The sequence below is a fragment of the Opisthocomus hoazin genome, chromosome Z (assembly GCF_030867145.1).
Source record: "Opisthocomus hoazin isolate bOpiHoa1 chromosome Z, bOpiHoa1.hap1, whole genome shotgun sequence".
Taxonomy (NCBI): Eukaryota; Metazoa; Chordata; class Aves; order Opisthocomiformes; family Opisthocomidae; genus Opisthocomus; species Opisthocomus hoazin.
In genome coordinates, this window is record NC_134454.1 from 3,694,525 (window position 1) to 3,708,845 (window position 14,321).

The 14,321-nt window shown below is 41.0% G+C and overlaps 1 protein-coding gene across 2 annotated transcripts in view; it reads right to left on the minus strand.

Annotated features, from left to right (window-relative positions):
• Window positions 1-6,511: 6,511 nt before the first annotated feature.
• KIAA0825 (KIAA0825 ortholog) overlaps window positions 6,512-14,321 on the minus strand; it is a 251,925-nt gene continuing 244,115 nt past the window's right edge. For both annotated transcript variants that reach the window (XM_075446981.1, XM_075446980.1), the window contains one exon: window positions 6,512-9,536. In XM_075446981.1, the coding sequence (XP_075303096.1) occupies window positions 9,422-9,536 (115 nt within the window). In that variant the 3' untranslated portion in view covers window positions 6,512-9,421. The remainder of the gene's footprint in view (window positions 9,537-14,321) is intronic.

Here is a 14,321-nt window from a genome sequence, read left to right on the forward strand (position 1 = left end):
ATCTGTTTCTTATGTCTTATTCCTGGATAATTTATTTTGGTTCATGCTATTGTGCCAAAAGTATGATACACAAATATTCTCAAATTTGTCTTCAGCAGTTTTTGCTGAAACTAGAACATACATAAATCTGTCATGACATTCACTCTTATGCTTCATTATATGTTCTTGAGAGTTTTTACAGTCTGTTATGTCTTTGTTTTTCACTTACTGCTTTTGCATTTGTTGTAAAGATTAAATATATATGATCTATATTTCAAGTTACTGCTCCTAATTCTTTGGTCCTGTATATAGTTGTTCAAAAAAATGCCAGACTAGTATGAAAAGTTTTGGTGGAATGAAATGAAGATTGAAAGCAACGCTATTGACAGAACTTTATGGGCTGTGTTCTACTATTTACTCTCTAGATATATGGGTTTATGATGTAAACCTTGCAAAGTTATTTCACTGCTGTTACATGTGTAAACAATTTAATTGTACTTTGAATTTTGAAATACTGGATCTCAATATATGATTACATGATTTATTCTTCCAGGAATGTACTTAGCATACCTATAATTTTTCTGTTCCAAACTATCAATCCCTCAACTCCACAAATGATTTTTGAATAAATTATGCATGTTCGAGCAGATGACTGCTCCAGGGTATTATATAACTTTTTTAAAAATTGTACAACTGTCATCTAAACAATTTGTGTACGCATAAAATGGAAAAGCAAATACATGTACCTTTTCCGTTACGTAGTTTAAGTGCACCTTTTGGATCTCGAGTTGGATAAAAAGGCACAGCACATAAGATACCAACATTTTTTTCTGTTCTTCCCACTTTCTAGCCATAGAAGGAATGCTATGGTTATCAGGGAGAGACCTGACAAAGCTGAGCTAAGAAATTGTGTTAACGATAGAACATTTTAGAGAGATTTAGATGGAAATAATTAATTATTTAATTAATGCAAACTAAATGTAGTGCCTATTGCCATGATAGACACTTTTTACAAAGACTAAGCTCACAAATTCTTGCTGCTAATGTCAGTTACAGTGAGTTTATCAATGCCTGAACTACGTAAGCAGCTTGTAACCATCATGTATTGACCGATCGTCAGTCCAGATGGATGAAACCACAACGACAACAGAAGCAACAGAATAAACGTAACAATATAAACGTAATAATAAACAAGCAATTCCTTCCCCTTCCTCTCCCATCCTTTAAGCAAAACCAAGCTGCCTAAAAGTCGCCTAAAAAATGAGTACGTCTCACCTTGAAGCTTGTGAGACTGGAGCTCTGCCCAAGTGTCAAAGAGCGTAGGGTTACAATGGAGAAGTTTTGGCCCAACAGTGACTCACTGCCGGGCCTGGGGAACCGCTCATCTGCGTGCGCTGGTTGCTCTGTGAGACCGTGAATCGCTTTCACAGAATCACAGAATCCCAGCATGGCAGGGGTTGGCAGGGCCCTCTGTGGGTCACCCAGTCCAACCCTCCTGCCGAAGCAGGGTCACCCAGAGCAGGCTGCACAGGACCTTGTCCAGGTGGGTCTGGAATATCTCCAGAGAAGGAGACTCCACAGCCTCCCTGGGCAGCCTGGGCCAGGGCTCCATCACCCTCAGAGGGAAGAAGTTCTTCCTCGTGTTCAGCTGGAGCTTCCTCTGCTTCAGTTTGTGCCCATTGCCCCTTGTCCTGTCGCTGGGCACCACTGAAAAGAGTCTGGCCCCATCCTCCTGACACCCACCCTGCAGATATTTAGAGGCATTGATAAGGTCCCCTCTCAGCCTTCTCTTCTCCAGCTGAACAAGCCCAGCTCCCTCAACCTCTCCTCGTAGGGGAGATGTTCCAGTCCCCTCATCATCCTCGTAGCCCTCCGCTGGACTCTCTCCAGTAGCTCTTCATCTTTCTGGAACTGGGGAGCCCAGAACTGGACACACTACTCCAGATGGGGCCTCACCAGGGCAGTGTAGAGGGGAAGGAGAACCTCCCTCATCCTGCTGGCCACACTCTTCTTGATGCACCCCAGGATCCCATTGGCCTTCTTGGCAGCCAGGGCACACTGCTGGCTCATGGTTAACCTGTCATCCACCAGGACACCCAGGTCCCTCTCCACAGAGCTGCTCTCCAGCAGGTCAGCCCCAAGCCTGTACTGGTGCATGAGGTTGTTCCTCCCCAGGTGCAGGACCCTGCATTTGCCTTTGTTGAACCTCATCAGGTTCCTCTCTGCCCAACTTTCCAGCCTGTCCAGGTCACGCTGAATGGCAGCACAGCTTTGCACGCACTCTGCACACTGCTGCGTCAGGTGTGGTCACGGCCTCACTGGGAACGGCTGGAGCGATCATAAAACTGACAGCTCGGCCAGAACGGGGGAAGGCTGAGAAGGGGAGTGAGTGAAAATGAAAGGGTTGCAGGACTGGTCGCTTTTGCTTCACAGATCCGAGAACCGCACCAGGCGTATACAGCAGCTTTAAAACATGAAAGATTAAACCACGTTGTCTGACTCATTGGTGCGGAGGTGTCTGTGCTCCGACAGCAAAGTCTGGTAGAGGTACGGATGCTGCTCAGGACCCTGCGTAGTTATTGGAAATAAAGAACAGCCTGCCATGTTCTGGGTAATTGCCTGGAGAGAAGACGAGGCCAGATGATTAATGTCACACGTTTGTGTTGCATTAAGGCAACAACCTCCATCACTCTGTCCATGCATAAAGTGGATGAGCGTGTGTGAAATTTGGGAGCCTTGCCTGGAGTAGAAACTGTTGCTGTTTGAAGAGACCTTATCCGTTTTTGCTTCTGAAGAAAGTCTTCCTAGCACATGTTCAGCCATCGATTTCCTGAAGTTAATACGTACCTGCAGGTAGGATTCCTGCCAAGATTATTTTATTCCCAAAGCCACATCTGGTTTACTGTAGAAAGTAATCTGTTTGCTAGTCCATTGGCCAGAACAAAAGCCACCTGCCATTTCAACATCTTACCTCCCCAATGTTCATCCGTTCTCTAGAGGGGAAGCTTAATCTCAGTTGGCGCAATAAAACCCATTTAAGACATGTTTATTATACAGAGCGGAAGATACCAGTAAGAAGTCCAGAACGTAATCAAAAAACTCCTTAAAGGTGTTAATTCTGGAAAATACACAGCAGTGAAATTCCAAGTGGAAATGGCTACTGCATTTCTTGAATGATAACCTTGCAGGTGGTCCATCTGAATTTTACATTTATTAAATTATTGATTCTCTGAGACTATGTATCAGGTTTGAGAAGGCATAGGCTTTATTGACATGTAAATAGGTGTTTGTAGGTTGTGAACAAAGATGTGCTGTGGATTTCCAAGTGTAAATTAAAAGTTCAGAGAACTTAAAGGAAATAAAACCTGGGGCAAAATATATTTGTTTAAGTAAAAAACGTAAATAACTCACAAACAGCAGTGCATACAAATAGTTCCTACTATCCCAGGTAACACAGGTAGCTTAGAACAGTGGAAAAAAGTCTGTGTTACAAAATGTGTGTGGAACTTCAGGAGCAGAAGTGTTCAGACATCCTTAAACCTGTAGGAATTACCCATATAGGACCTACACTGCTTTAAGTCTCTATGACAGTTAGCCTAGAACATGAATTATCTGCCTATGAGTACTCATGTTCTAAATTATGACAAACATTAGCCAGTAAGTTTTTCAAGGATGCCTGAAAGGTAATATTGAGGTGGAAAACATATGAAGAGCTATGTGGTACTATTTCTTCATGGAGACCAAATATCTGAAAGTTCTTAGACTTTTTACATAGAAAACACAGAATATGAGACAAAAAACTACAGTAGCTGGATATTAGGTGATGACAAATTTACCAAAGTTGCTTGTGTAACCCTATTTCTGTCCTCTAGTGAAATCATCTAGGGACAAAACATATATGACCATGTCATTAAAAGTTATCTTAAGGAACACATATGGGTGCACTGGTAATCCTTCATCAGGTGTTTACTAATGACCCAGTGCTTGTCTTACAAGAGTAATTTTAATCAATATATTTGTTTATTGGGAGAGCAGACGAGAGATTATTTTTTCGAAAAAGCTGCCCTGAAAAAGACGAAGTTACGTGCTGTTGCTGCAAATCTCCATGACAAACAAAGTTTGAAACCTGAGTCTGTCACAGCAAACATGGCATGCTCTTTGAGCTAATCACCAAGAGAAGATCATTCCTGTTGAATATGAACACCATTACGCGGTCCTTTGCCTCGTTCATAGATAGAAAATGGATGTGACTCAGGGCTGTGGAGACATAGAGTCTGTTGTCTGTTGGAGCTTAGATCATTTTACTGCAGAAACTGGATAATGAGCTATTTTAACATTAAAACACTTCCTTCAGTAGGAGATATTATAAAGCTGAAGTCGTCAGGTTCTCTTTAGATCAATCTGGTAGCCTTCAAATTTGCACTAGCCATGACTTGAGTGGCTCCTTGTCAGCTTAGGGATAGTCATCTACTAAATTTAGACATACAATCTTAATTCAATGATCACTTTATGTCGCTAGTACTTAGTAGTTGCGAGTTCTTCCTCAGATGCTTGCTACAGAATCACTTTTTCAGGAAAAAGAAATAGGGGGTTGGATTTATTTTTCCTTGTTTGCATGATTCCTTGCTTTTTTGAGTGTTGCTTGCCAGCTATTACATCATTGCTTCACTTGCTGCAATCACAGACTCACAGAATCCCAGCATGGCAGGGGTTGGCAGGGACCTCTGTGGGTCACCCAGCCCAACCCCCTGCCCAAGCAGGGTCACCCAGAGCAGGCTGCACAGCACCGCGTCCAGGCGGGTCTGGAATATCTCCAGAGAAGGAGACTCCACAGCCTCCCTGGGCAGCCTGGGCCAGGGCTCCGTCACCCTCAGAATGAAGAAGTTCTTCCTCGGGTTCAGCTGGAACTTCCTGTGTTTCAGTTTGTGCCCATTGCCCCTTGTCCTGTCGCTGGGCACCACTGAAAAGAATCTGGCCCAATCCTCCTGACACCCACCCCGCAGATATTTATAAGCATTTATTAGGTCCCCTCTCAGCCTTCTCCAGGCTGAACAAGCCCAGCTCCCTCAGCCTTTCCTCATAGGAGAGATGCTCCAGTCCCCTCCTCATCCTCGCAGCCCTCCGCTGGACTCTCTCCAGTAGCTCCTCATCTTTCTTGAACTGGGGAGCCCAGAACTGGACGCAGTACTGCAGATGGGGCCTCACCAGGGCAGTGTAGAGGGGAAGCAGAACCTCCCTCGACCTGCTGGCCACACTCCTCTTCATGCACCCCAGGATGCCATTGGCCTTCTTGGCAGCCAGGGCACACTGCTGGCTCATGGTCAACTTGTCATCCGCCAGGACACCCAGGTCCCTCTCCACAGAGCATCAATAATAGCTGACAGTCTGTTCTCAAATGCTGTTGCTAGAGAGGAATTATCTTGTTCCTTCATCATTTTACTGATGGGTATTGCGAGCCCTCAGTCATACCCAGCCTGCTCAAGACCTTGCACTCATTTCTTGTACTGCCTGCCTGGCAATGTCAGTTGGTTTACTCTGCCTCCCAAGTGTTAGAGTCTGAAGGTAGAGAAGGAAGCAAGCTCACCCTTGCCCATTTCCTGAGCCTTACACTTAAAATAGTTTCAGAGCTTCTGCTTCCACTGTTTACAACATGGGTGGTTACCGCAGAGGAGTGGCTTTGCACTAGCCAGGACCTCCTCAAGATCTATACGCTCATTCAGACATCTCCCCATTGCTGTCAGGTTACTCTCTCATTTCATGCCTAATTGGGCAATGGGTCTAATACTTCAGTCTTTCGACTGTTGCCTTGGAAGTTCAAATAGCGCCTGTCACTAAAAATGATGGCACGTATTTTTAAGGGGTTCCGTAAAATAGTTTTATATCAGCATATAATTGGTATCTTACTGAAGATAAGACTCAGTAGTATTTTGTGAAGACCTCCCAGCTGAGAGGGAAACGGAATATTTCTGTCAGAGGAAGCTAATTGGAAGAAGCCAGCCTCGTGCCTACCTTGCACTGCTGTGAGGATGTAGAGATGAATTAGAGAACATCCGTTTGCCGCCGTGCATATTTCCAGCACAAACAGCTTTGTTGCCTGCCGTCTCGACAAAAGCCCTCCCCTGGAATAAAGCACGATCCACGGGACACTGTTTGTCAGGACAGCAGTCACTAAAAGGCAGGGCTATGTCTTAATGCCTGTCTTTTCCCCAAATTCTCTCTCTCCCGTCTGTCTCCAGTTTCATTACTGCTATCTCGGTTTTGTCCTGCTTCTAATTTTGCTAACTGCCTTTCGAAAGTAGCAAGGTGTTAAGATCTGGAGCACTGTGAACTGGATACTAAACAAATGTAATTAGAGATATTTCATGGCATGAAGTCTCCCATTTAAGCCTGTTTCATAAAAAGTGCTAAGCGTACTAAAGTGTTAAATGAGAATTAGGTGTAAGCATTAATGGTAATGCATAGTCACCTAGTTTGTGCTATCTGAGCCAACGCATTTCTATAAATATAGTTATTTCCTCTTAAGCTATCTCGGTTGAGCCAACAAGGACAGCTTTTGCCCATTCAGAAATGTCTGTTGTACACACTTATTTTTGACCACCTTTCCAGGAGTAGTTAACATGGTCGGATTGCAGTGGTCATACACCACAGAGCCCACACTGCAGCCAGCAAATCTGGCTCCTGTTGCCTTCATCTATTGAGGCTAAACGTAAATGTGAGCTGTTCTTGGGTCAACAAGTGGGGACATAAAATACAGAAGCAAAACATTGCAGCTTTATGAACCCATTACTCTCCAAAATGCAGTTAATCTTAAGTCAATTTTAGAATCAGCAGAACTTTTTTAAGAATATAGAACTATTGTTTTATTAAGAAAAGCCAAAGAAAGCAGCAATCTGTTATACAAACACTCCTAATTTTACGCACCTTACAATGCAGAAATGATCAGCTCTTTAAAGTGTCTTTCATTTTTCTTCAATTAAGGGTTTAAGTTTGAAGTAAGCAGTCTTGATAAATTAATGGCATGTTATTTAGCAATCTTGGTTATACAACTCTTATTATTACTGTAATTTTGTTGAACAAATGTGAATGTTGCAAAAGTATCTATTCAGCACAAGTGATGTTGCCAAGATGATGTTTCTTTTATACCCTAAAGGTCAGTTAATAGGATCACTACTCTGCCAACAAACTGAGCCCTGCTATTTCTCGGTAAAGACTGAGGGACAGGTTCAATTTCAGACATACATTAGCTTGCATTCTGATACTCTAAAAGGCATATGGAGAGAAAGTGGTTTGGATAGGAAAAACAGTCAAATAAAATACTGCGCAAAGGTTCAGCTTTTATTCTGGCTAGTTATTCTGTCTTGTCAGCTCCACACTGGTAAAGATCATAAATATACTCTTGCTAAGAAAGACAAAAGTGTCCTAGTGCTACCCAGTAGGTTACTGCGGAATTAATTTGGCAGGGACAGAAGGGAGGAAGGGACATATAGAATGTTTGTTGTTTTTTTTTTTTTTAACATGACTGTTTACAGATTATTCCATAACCAGGTGTGTTGTGAATTTAAAGGATAATAACCAGTTTGGAATAACTCCCCACGTGGACGTTCCCATGTCAGAGTAAGTGAGGGTTTTTTATTCTGGGTTAGCTTATTTCACTTGCAAAGTTTATCCTATTCAGAATAAGCATTTCCCAGAAGAGGAGCTTTTTCACAAAAAGTGTTTCAATCAGTTTCACCACATAGACAGAAATTCACTTTATGTGACTATACAAAAAGTTAATTATGTGCAGTAGATTTTGATAAAACAGGAAAGAATATTCTGAACTCCAGCTTCCACGTGCACCAACACATTATTACGATGGCTTGGAGCGTGTGTGCCTCATTTGTCAGAATACTGTACCTGCCATCATAGGCACTCCCTGTAGCTGTGTTTTAAGCCTTAAAACCACAACGAATCTTCAAAGGTGAAATACAAAGCACAAAAAAATTGTTTTTACACTTCATCATTTCTTTATGATCTGAAATGACTTTATCAGCAGCAGAGGAGAAAGTATGTTTTATTCTTCAAATAGTATTTTTAGCATTTTTGAAGCACCGGTGCCTCACAGCCCTTTTGTTGATGCAGTGCTGTAACAAGATCTTTGGAGGTTTGTAAGACGCAGTGGTCCCCCTTTTCCTTTTAAACGGTCTGATATTTTATATGCACGACAAAAATAAAGAGCAGTTAAGAGGGGGAAAAGCTGCATTTCAGATTAGACCCTACAGCAGCATTAGTGTTAGCGTTAGCCACGATGCTGCTGAAGTCTTTTGGAAAAAAAGGTGCCTTCCTCCTATTCAGGTGGTGTGAGCTGTGTCCGTAATGGCATCTGTGAGAAGATGCGGTGCGAACAGGATCAGCTGCAGCTCAGACTGCAGCCTTAGCAAGATCTTGCCAGGGTCCTTCATCAGGCAGAGGAAGTAGTTCCCTTGGACTTCCAATGCAAGAAACAAATAGGAAAATAATGTATTATTTCTGTAGAGCTAAGGAAATACCAACCACACCTTCTGAATAAAAAATATTGTCACAATAGCCACCTAACTCCTGGTCTTTTACTGGAAAGAAAAACATTTAATATTTCGAAAAAGTGAATATCAGACAGGACTTACTTTGAAAATGAAATTTTACTGTATCAGAAATAAATATTGCATTCTTCACCATTTTCTCTTTTCAGTTCATTGTTAAGATAGTCTGTTGAGCACTGCCTGTGAATAATTCTTTTAAATAAAACTATGCTTCTCAGAACTTTAAAAGCCACTAACAAGTTTCTCTATAATGTGCCTTTTAGGCCATAACATACACCGATGTTAAGTTGGGATTTGCGAGAGCAATAACGCTGATGCACTTTTGCTGGGGAATAACCGCTAAGCGCACTCCGTCCTGGAGCAGCTCACAAAGGACTTCAGACCCATGGCCTACACCTGTCCCTTTTCATACATTTTGGGTGGTTTAATGGCAAGACTAACTAGAACACGAGCACCAAGGGAGAGAAAAGGTCCCTGAGTGCCTCTGGCCAGGGGCAGGCTGACTGGCTCCAGAATGGTCGATGGACGCAGGACACGGGTGTTTGCTTGGCACGTGACCAAAGCGGCATTATCTTCAGAGTTTTATACTACTTTTAGAGCAGTTCTTGGTTTGTCATGCAGGTTTATGCCTCCGTGGTACCGAGATACCCCCTCCTTGTTTTGTGACATTGACATTTTCATATATTACTGCTCGCCTGATGCATGTGTGAAGAATTGCTGCCTGGACAGGGTGACTAGACAGTAACAGGAGAACGTTCTTTAGTTTGAAACTCCTACTCAGGATATATATTCCTGAGCTTTCTAGTCCTGTCAGTTATAACTAAGCCATTAAGTTAATCATGTTGAATTCAGGAAAAGGTGCTACCCGAAACCTGTCAAGGTAATTATTCTTCTTTATCCTCTGAGGTGGGAGTGCTTGGTGTCAAATAAACATTTTTTAAATGTTTCACTATGACTTTCTCCTCGTCTTCAAGATCTGCACCGTCTTTCATCTCCCACCTGAAAGAAAAAGAACTTTTTATTAATTTTTGTGATGTCTTTTAAACCAGGGTTTAGAACAAGCAAGTCAATGCAAAACTCTTACTATCAGCTCACTGCCCGCCACAGTGGGGGGTAAACCCGTTGGGATTACTGAATCATACAGAATACAATGCCCCAAAATATTGCCCCACACAGCCAGCATGGCCGTGAGGCAATTGACCCAAAGTGTCAAAAACCTTACTCATATTTATTGTGGCAATGTTTTCTTTTGCTGTTTTGCATCACACACGTTGGTGGAGGTGGAAACCTTGTAAAACTAGCAGACAAAAAGTGGAAGGGCTAACAGCGTTTTGGAAGTTGGGCGGATGCTCTCAGCACGCTGTGAGTTTGCAGTGAAAACTCGAACACCACATGACGTCCAGCCCAAATATTTAACGTGAGTGGTCGTCACTCTCGTGCAGTGACATTGCTGTATTACAAAATACCACAAAACTGACTGGCCCTCTGTTTCTGTAACCGCCAGGCATACCTGTCACACCAAGAAATAAACAACCTGTCAGATCCTTCCCTTTCTCCATGTGAATACTCAATTCCAGTTCAGCATAAAGTCCTAATACCATTAAAACTGAAAAACTGAAGAAGTAAATGAACATGAAGGTGATTTTGCTTGTCTTTAACAGTTAATTAAATATGAAACCTTAAGAGTCACACAGTATTCCCTTGCAGAAAATCAGGATAATTGCAGAAATAGTGCTGATACATAGTCAGCTAAACTTTGTATCACTCTAATTATGCCTGCATAATGCTCAGTAATGTGTCTCTCTTTTACAGATTTTGTGGATATTTAAGAGTTTGATATCCCTTTAATATTAATCTCTTTCTGTTCTAAGTAGATAATAAAGTGTAGGCTCCCCATTCAGACCAGCTGAAGACAAAAGGTAAAGCATGAATACTGAACACAGAAATCATATTTTCAAGTATTAAATCCAGTAGATTATAAATGAGCCATAGGATGATCCTGTAAAGTAGGAGACGTGTAGAGACGCAGCAGAACAGAGACTGCTTTTAGGAAACTGATGTACTTTAATCCTGTCCCCACACTTGTTAGGTCCTCATTCAGACTGCAAAAACCAGAAGCCATGTACAAGTTTAGATTGGTGAATAAATCAAATATAATACAGAAAGGTGGGGAGATTATATTGCATTCATCATATTTGCAAAAAAGAGGACAGTCGTTTTTGGCAAGAGAGCATGGTGAGCACTTTTTGTAACAGTATTCAAAAGCTCACTAAAACCAGAAAAAGAACAAGTGCTCTGTAGTACGACCGCATCGTTAGAAGACAGTTAGGAAGAATATATTCAATGAACATGTATAAATTAGCATATATCTGTCATACCTTTGCCTTAAAAACTGAATCTGACAACCCACATTACTGCCTGGAGTGAAGAAGTATCAGAACAAGCAAAGCGTGCTATGAATAAAATTATAAACACTATGCCCATGATCAAAGTTTTGCAATAATTAACTTCCTACTACTTCACTCGTATGACTGCCATCGTACTTAACCTTACCTGAATATTAACACTAGGTACAATTAATTGCTGCTAGGTCTGTTTGCTTCTTTCTCTGGTGTATGATACGTTCACAAAATCTGGCTGTATTGCAAGCATCCCAGGTGAATGCTGTGAAACAGGGTGACTGGTTTCCCTTTCTCCTTTGGCTAAAGTGCCAAGGAGCCTCTTCAAACCTAGGAATAAGTCATGCAAGCTCTAATTTGAATTTATGGTCCTCAGAGTCGTTCCAAAACACCACTTTGCCAGTCGAATTGACTCATTTTAATTAATTTGATTTGTTGCATATTTTTGAGTAGAGGAGCTGTTTGCTTAGAAGGCCAACAACTGGAAATGCTAAATGGAATACATTCAAAACAGGTATCGCTGGAGGTATAACACAGAAATCTAGCAGTTTTGGCTAATGGAAGCTTAACAATAAATCAGCAGATTCCTTTTAAAGATAGTGACTTCATACTTGTCAGCACATTTCATTGAATCTTAAACGTTAGTGTTGGTAAAAATCTTCAATGTCATCCAGTTTGGACATTCTTTAGCGTTCACTTTATAACAAGTTATTACTAATACATTACATTATCATTTTATCAAAAAGTAGTCTATTTTTAAAGCATTTAAGCAGGTCCAATGAGGATAAGAATGTCTTCCATGCATTCGCTTAACAGTATCCATGAATTAAAGATCTATGAAATGAGCTTGACAAACACCTGGTCCCTCATCTAATTTATAAATTTTTCCCCTCTTATGCTTAAAAGTCTGGCGACAGCACTGTGCTTTAAAAGACTACTGGACTGTAAGCAGGGAAGCCACAACCTATCTTTACTGGTCTAAACAGGATGAGAAATCAGGTGTTTGTGTTCAAGTGGAAAAAGAGTCAACATTTACTTACTCAAAAATTTGTCCAAAATGGAACATGTTTTTACTAGCATATCTAAAATGTGTGACATTTGTTTTGGCAATAGTAATTGGTACAAATCCAAGTAGCCAGTTCAAGTAATGTGAGTGTGAATGAAATTACCATCGTGAATTACTTTCAGAATGCAAGCTTCATCAGCTGAACAGCCAACCTGCACACCTCTGTTGTTTGAAATTATTGGTAACATAGATCTTGGAGAGAATTTCCGAATACATAGGTGGCATATGTTTTATTTTAGCCTGGCTATATCTTTGAAGATTAAGTAAAATCAGCATTTCAAAAGGGTACTGGAATTATTTGAACGAATCCATCATATCACCATCCACATTTTGCTTAGAGTTCATATAACCACAGTCAGATGAGCCCAAGTGTCCGGAAAGTCCAACTTTCAGTGTATTCTTCATATTTATCAGAAAGCTTTGGTATAGAATAAAATGCCATCAGTGTTGTTATCTCTAGGGCAGTTTGCAAGTTTTCAGAACAACACTACTTGTGTACCTACAGAATTAAACTTCTGAAATACATTTTCCAAATATGCTGAAATATCAAATAACATAGGTGACACATTGTGTGCACCTGAAGTGAACGGCCTCAAAACTTTTCTCCGCGTGCTGTTCCTTTCTGTGTTGCGTGTGGCTAATCAAGGGGAAATAAAAAACCCTAGCAGTGTATTTTTCAGAGAGATGCAGCAAAAGATGTCAGCGTGGATAAATACAGGAATCGCTGCAGTTTTGTGCTGGTCAGCCTAGACCTTAGATCACGAGGTTGAAGAGGATAACTAGCACGGGGAGGGTTTCTCTTTCTCCTCATAAATAAGAAGCAAGAGAGGAGGAAGTCTTGGCCTGCGTATCCGCAAGATAACAAAGTGCAAGGGGAGATGCATTCAGTGCCCATGAAGATTCAGTGATTCCAGGTCAGGTTTCCTTCACAATGCATCCGTGTGCTGTCCTGGCCGATAACTGGCATCAACACGTCCATTTATACACACGGGTACACGGGACTGTGCTCTGTGAGACTTTCATCTCTCCACTGTGCTGAAGTGCAGAAGGAAGAGAAACAGTAAATGTGTTCGCAGAGATGCAGAGAATAATCTTCCTCGGTGCATCCGTTACAGAGCGTGCTGGACATTTTAGCAGGGCTGGATTTAACACGTGGTGATGCATTTGCTGCTTTGATTTTCTGCTGCAATATGGCACGTGTTTTGTAAATTGTAGACATACTCCTATGAAGGCACTTCTCTAAAACCGTAATAAGGAACATCTATTACATTTAGGTGCTTGTTACAGATCAAAAGGAAGTATATGCGGGTGACACCAAAGCAGTAGTATATTAAATCAGAAATAAAACATACAGTAGTATGCGTATAGGGATTACCAACAGTGACACAGACTTTACCTGTAGCAGATTGCCACATTTTAAGAAGTTTCATTAAGAAGTGTGCTTTAATAGATACTCTTTGATTAGTTACTAGGTTTGTTTATTACAGTTCATTAGTTATAACAAGTGTGTAAAGATTAGAGGGGCAAAAATTATGTAAAAAATAACAAGCAAGAATAAACAAGAACAAAATTGAAATAAATGTAAGAATAGTTCTCAGCTCAGATGAATTTTGAACTTTGAAAAATTTCCTTATTTGTATGATGTGAGAGACTAACCATACCCTTTTCAGAAGCTTACAGAAAACAATGTCTAAAATGTGCACAGTTTACAGAAAGGATCACCATAATACAATTTTATAGTGGTATTTTACGTATTGCTAATACTGCATATGTAGTATTTCGATATCTATTGCTTTTCTTAGTGTCTTGAAAAATGTTACATCACACAGAACTCTGGAAGGAAGGAAAAAAAGAGAAAACCTATTAACACATTTGTTATTTCCTATGGAAAAGCTAGTATCTCCGGTCCTCTTGTAGGGAAGTGTTGGCAAATGATGAGACATTAACGGTACAGCTGTACATTAGACAGCTGAAAATATGCATTTCCATATTGAATAACAGCTACACCGAATACTTGCTATGTATCAAATAATGGCAGTGTGTTTAATCCTGAGCTAAGAAGATGACATAATTCACATCTAATCTAAATCAGATACAGACGCTGCCATTCAAACATCCTAACACGGGTAAATATTCAGACTTCAAGCACTTCAAGCTCTTAAGCTTATCTATTTTTAATGTGGTGAATTACCACTGGAAAGCTTTACAGACGCACCATTTTCAAGAGGAATTTTGACAAAAACAGTGAGCACAAGCAGAGAAGGTCTTTTTCTGCCAAGTCTTATGTAAGAAGGCAAGAGTGGGACATGAGCACAAAAA